General features: G+C 45.7%; 1 protein-coding gene across 1 annotated transcript in view; it reads right to left on the bottom strand.

The window, feature by feature from the left end:
- gins1 (GINS complex subunit 1 (Psf1 homolog)) overlaps positions 1 to 2,862 on the bottom strand; it is a 12,390-nt gene extending 9,528 nt beyond the window's left edge. Inside the window, exons 1-6 of the mRNA XM_014023608.1 lie at positions 2,658 to 2,862; positions 1,958 to 2,022; positions 1,643 to 1,741; positions 712 to 802; positions 492 to 608; positions 342 to 416 (exon numbers count right to left, since the gene is read on the bottom strand). Of these exons, the coding sequence (XP_013879062.1) occupies positions 342 to 416; positions 492 to 608; positions 712 to 802; positions 1,643 to 1,741; positions 1,958 to 2,022; positions 2,658 to 2,732 (522 nt within the window). The 5' untranslated portion in view covers positions 2,733 to 2,862. The remainder of the gene's footprint in view (positions 1 to 341; positions 417 to 491; positions 609 to 711; positions 803 to 1,642; positions 1,742 to 1,957; positions 2,023 to 2,657) is intronic.
- Positions 2,863 to 3,747: the final 885 nt, after the last annotated feature.

Below are 3,747 nucleotides of genomic sequence, written 5' to 3'. Positions count from 1 at the left end.
GAAATTTAGGAGAAGAATACGAACATGTTCTTGCATGAGGCCCATTGTTCTGTTGCATCATGACCCAGTTTGGTCTAAGCTTCAACTGTCAAACAGATGTTCTCCCATCAGACTCTAGAACCCGTTGGTCTACAGAGGATTTCATGGTTGACACAATGACTGAGAGGAGCCAAACCATCAGCGCTCCTCCCCATGCTGACAGCTGGTATGAGGTCTTTGTACACTTGAAGCAGAACCTGGCTGCTACTTTCCATCACAAGTTGTATAGAAGCAGCAAGGATGGACTCACATAACTTCTGCTTTTTTTCTTCAGTGGTTTTCAAACTACTTCCTGTTCTCACCTGGCTGTTCTTCTTCAGCAGGATCACTGTTCCATCATCAATCTCAAAGTTCCCGTGATCTTTCAGACACTTCACCTGGAAACAAACATGATGCCATCATAACTGTGAGGTCAGACTGCAGGTCAGAGGTCAGCTGGCTGTGACCCTCACCTGGATGTAAAGACTCTTGGGGGGCTTCATGTCCTGTGTGATGTCAAGCCCAGCCCCCCCACCGAGGGAGCGCATGAAGGAGGCCAGAGACTTTTTATACTGACTGAACCACTGTACCTGAACAACACACACACAATCATCATCGTCATTATCCTTCAGGAAACTGAAAGAGGTGGAGCTCTTAATGTGAATCAGTAGCAGGAAGTGATGTCATACTAACTTCCTCAGCAGACATATGGAAGCGAACATTGGCAGGCAGCACGCTGCCATACTCCCATCGCACCGCTCTTATCCTCAGCAGCCGGTCGTACCTGGAAAAAACAGGCAAAAGGTAAACAAAACCAAAGCAGCAGAGAGGGTGGTCACATGACTGTGTGCAGTTACAGGGTGGTCACATGACCGTGTGCAGAGTTACAGGGTGGTCACATGACCGTGTGCAGAGTTACAGGGTGGTCACATGACCGTGTGCAGTTACAGGGTGGTCACATGATCGTGTGCAGAGTTACACGGTGGTCACATGACCGTGTGCAGAGTTACAGGGTGGTCACATGACTGTGTGCAGAGTTACACGGTGGTCACATGACCGTGTGCAGAGTTACAGGGTGGTCACATGACCGTGTGCAGAGTTACAGGGTGGTCACATGACTGTGTGCAGTTACAGGGTGGTCACATGACTGTGTGCAGTTACAGGGTGGTCACATGACCGTGTGCAGAGTTACACGGTGGTCACATGACCGTGTGCAGCGTTACAGAGTGGTCACATGACCGTGTGCAGAGTTACACGGTGGTCACATGACCGTGTGCAGTTACTACAGGGTGGTCACATGACCGTGTGCAGTTACTACAGGGTGGTCACATGACTGTGTGCAGAGTTACACGGTGGTCACATGACCGTGTGCAGAGTTACACGGTGGTCACATGACCGTGTGCAGAGTTACACGGTGGTCACATGACCGTGTGCAGAGTTACACGGTGGTCACATGACCGTGTACAGAGTTACAGGGTGGTCACATGACCGTGTGCAGCGTTACAGAGTGGTCACATGAACGTGTGCAGAGTTACACGGTGGTCACATGACCATTTGCAGAGTTACAGGGTGGTCACATGACCGTGTGCAGTTACAGGGTGGTCACATGACTGTGTGCAGTTACAGGTAGGCCATGACGCAGCGCTGGTTCCTCTGCAGGCAGCAGTGACGCAGTTTGATGGAGGGGATGAGGTCCGAGCGAGCAGCTGATTTGGCTTCATTCCTAAAACAAACAAACAGTTTGTGTTCTTGTACAGTTCTGAACCATTCAGGGCTCTAACAGCTCCTCAATTCAACCAGAGTTGTGTCCATACATAACACATAAAAACAAAGATTAGCTTTAATATTGTATTTGGGTTTGAGAAAACATTTTTTCTGTTATAAACTCTCAGAAACCATTTAGTCAACAGGAACCTGTAGATGTGTTTGTGGAACTCACACGTCTGCCTGGTTCTGTTCAAACAGAGCCTCCATCTCCTGCAGAACCTGCCGCAGACCATCTTCCTGAAATGAGAAGGAATCAGATTCTGCTGAGATTAACTGGAGCTCGTTTCACAAAGGTCAGATTTATAAATTCAGGATCTCAGCTGTAAGCTGAGCTTGAAGAAGCCTTCATCTTGTCAGCAGCTGTAATCTGTTGCTCTGACACCAAACCACGCTCAGATAAGGCGGCTCATTCAAGCTTTATTTAAAAACCTGACCACAGTTATGATGATTGTGTTGCAGCTGTGAAAACAGGTCATTAAACATAACATCTACTGATACACTTCACTGTGATGTTAAAATCTGAGCCCAAGTGTAATGGCTTTAGTTTAGCTAATATAACTGAAAAACATTTATGCAAAGAATTAGTTTTGCTGAAACCGAACAGAACTTTGATGTTTCTTTAAAAACAAAACAAACATTTTAATGTTTCACCTCTTTCTGCTGATACAACACAGACTAGTTCAGAAGTTAAATCTTAGCCGAACTGTTGAATTATTTGTAACAAAACAGAAAATGGGTAGTTGTTGTTTCTAACACTTGGGTTTTTGCTGTAAATCTTTGACAAGTCTTAAACCGACAGATTCTCTGACGGGGTTTGGCGCCCCGGCTGCAGGCCAGCGGGAAGCAGCAGGAAACCTGTCCGGGGTACTCACGTTAAAAGCCGGCAGCTGTCCGTCGCTGTTCCGCTGCAGCTCTCGGATCAGCTCCATGCTTTTCTCACAGAACATCCTGGGTCAGAGGGACCGGAACAAGAGCAGAACTTTGTCCGTTATTTTGCTGTGAAAAAGTGTCAGTCTGCAGACAGGACGAGATTCGCGGTAAAAGCAGTGTTGTGATCACGTGACTTGGTGACGTAAATACTCTGGGTGCCGCTTGTGGACAAAAAGACTCCGAGCGTCGTCAGCATGTGTTTGTTCTGTTTTTAAAGGGAAAACATTTTTATTTTTGTGATGAAGAAGATTTACAAACAGTTAATAACTACAAACGATAACATTACATAAAGCTTATTTAGTGTTTTACTTCCCTCTCCTCTCCTCAGGAGCAGGGGCGTCTCCAGCGGGGGCACCAGCGGGCCCCCCCAGGTTTGAGCAGTGGTTCCCAAACTTTTCAGCTTTGACCCACAAAATACCAGCAGCAGAGACCGGGACCGTAGCTGATGTTAGTTTATAATCATTGTTTTCACGTCAAATAAACAAGTGCATAGTAACATTATTTATTATGCTATTTTTGTTCATTTTAAGTAGCTACATTAATCTTACTATTTTGTAACAACAAAGGCAATAAAATGTGCTTAGTTGTCATTTTTTAGTGTAATTAATTCAGAAAATATTTTCAGGACCCCACCTTGATGTTTCAGGACCCCCCACTGAGGGTCCCGACCACAACTCTGCTGTTGAGTACCCAGGTTTTTCCTTTTTCGATTCCCCTACCTATAGAGGAATAGAACCTCACAAATATAGAAACAAACATTGATTTTTAAAAAATAATTAAGAGTTAAAAACATTAATTTATCCATCCATCCATCCATTTTCTGTACACGCTTCTTCCTTTTCAGGGTCGCGTGGGTCACTGGTGCCCATATCCAGCAGTCACAGTGCGAGGGGCGGGGTTACACCTGGACAGGTCTCAGTCCATCACAGGACCACACATAGAGACAAACAAGACAAACAAGCATTCACTCTCTCACTCACACCTAGGGACAATTTAGAGTTATCAGTTAACCTAACAGTCATGTTGTTGGTC

The sequence above is a fragment of the Austrofundulus limnaeus genome, unplaced genomic scaffold (genome assembly GCF_001266775.1).
Source record: "Austrofundulus limnaeus strain Quisiro unplaced genomic scaffold, Austrofundulus_limnaeus-1.0 Scaffold380, whole genome shotgun sequence".
Lineage (NCBI taxonomy): Eukaryota > Metazoa > Chordata > Actinopteri > Cyprinodontiformes > Rivulidae > Austrofundulus > Austrofundulus limnaeus.
This window is presented reverse-complemented; position numbering and strand designations above follow the sequence as displayed.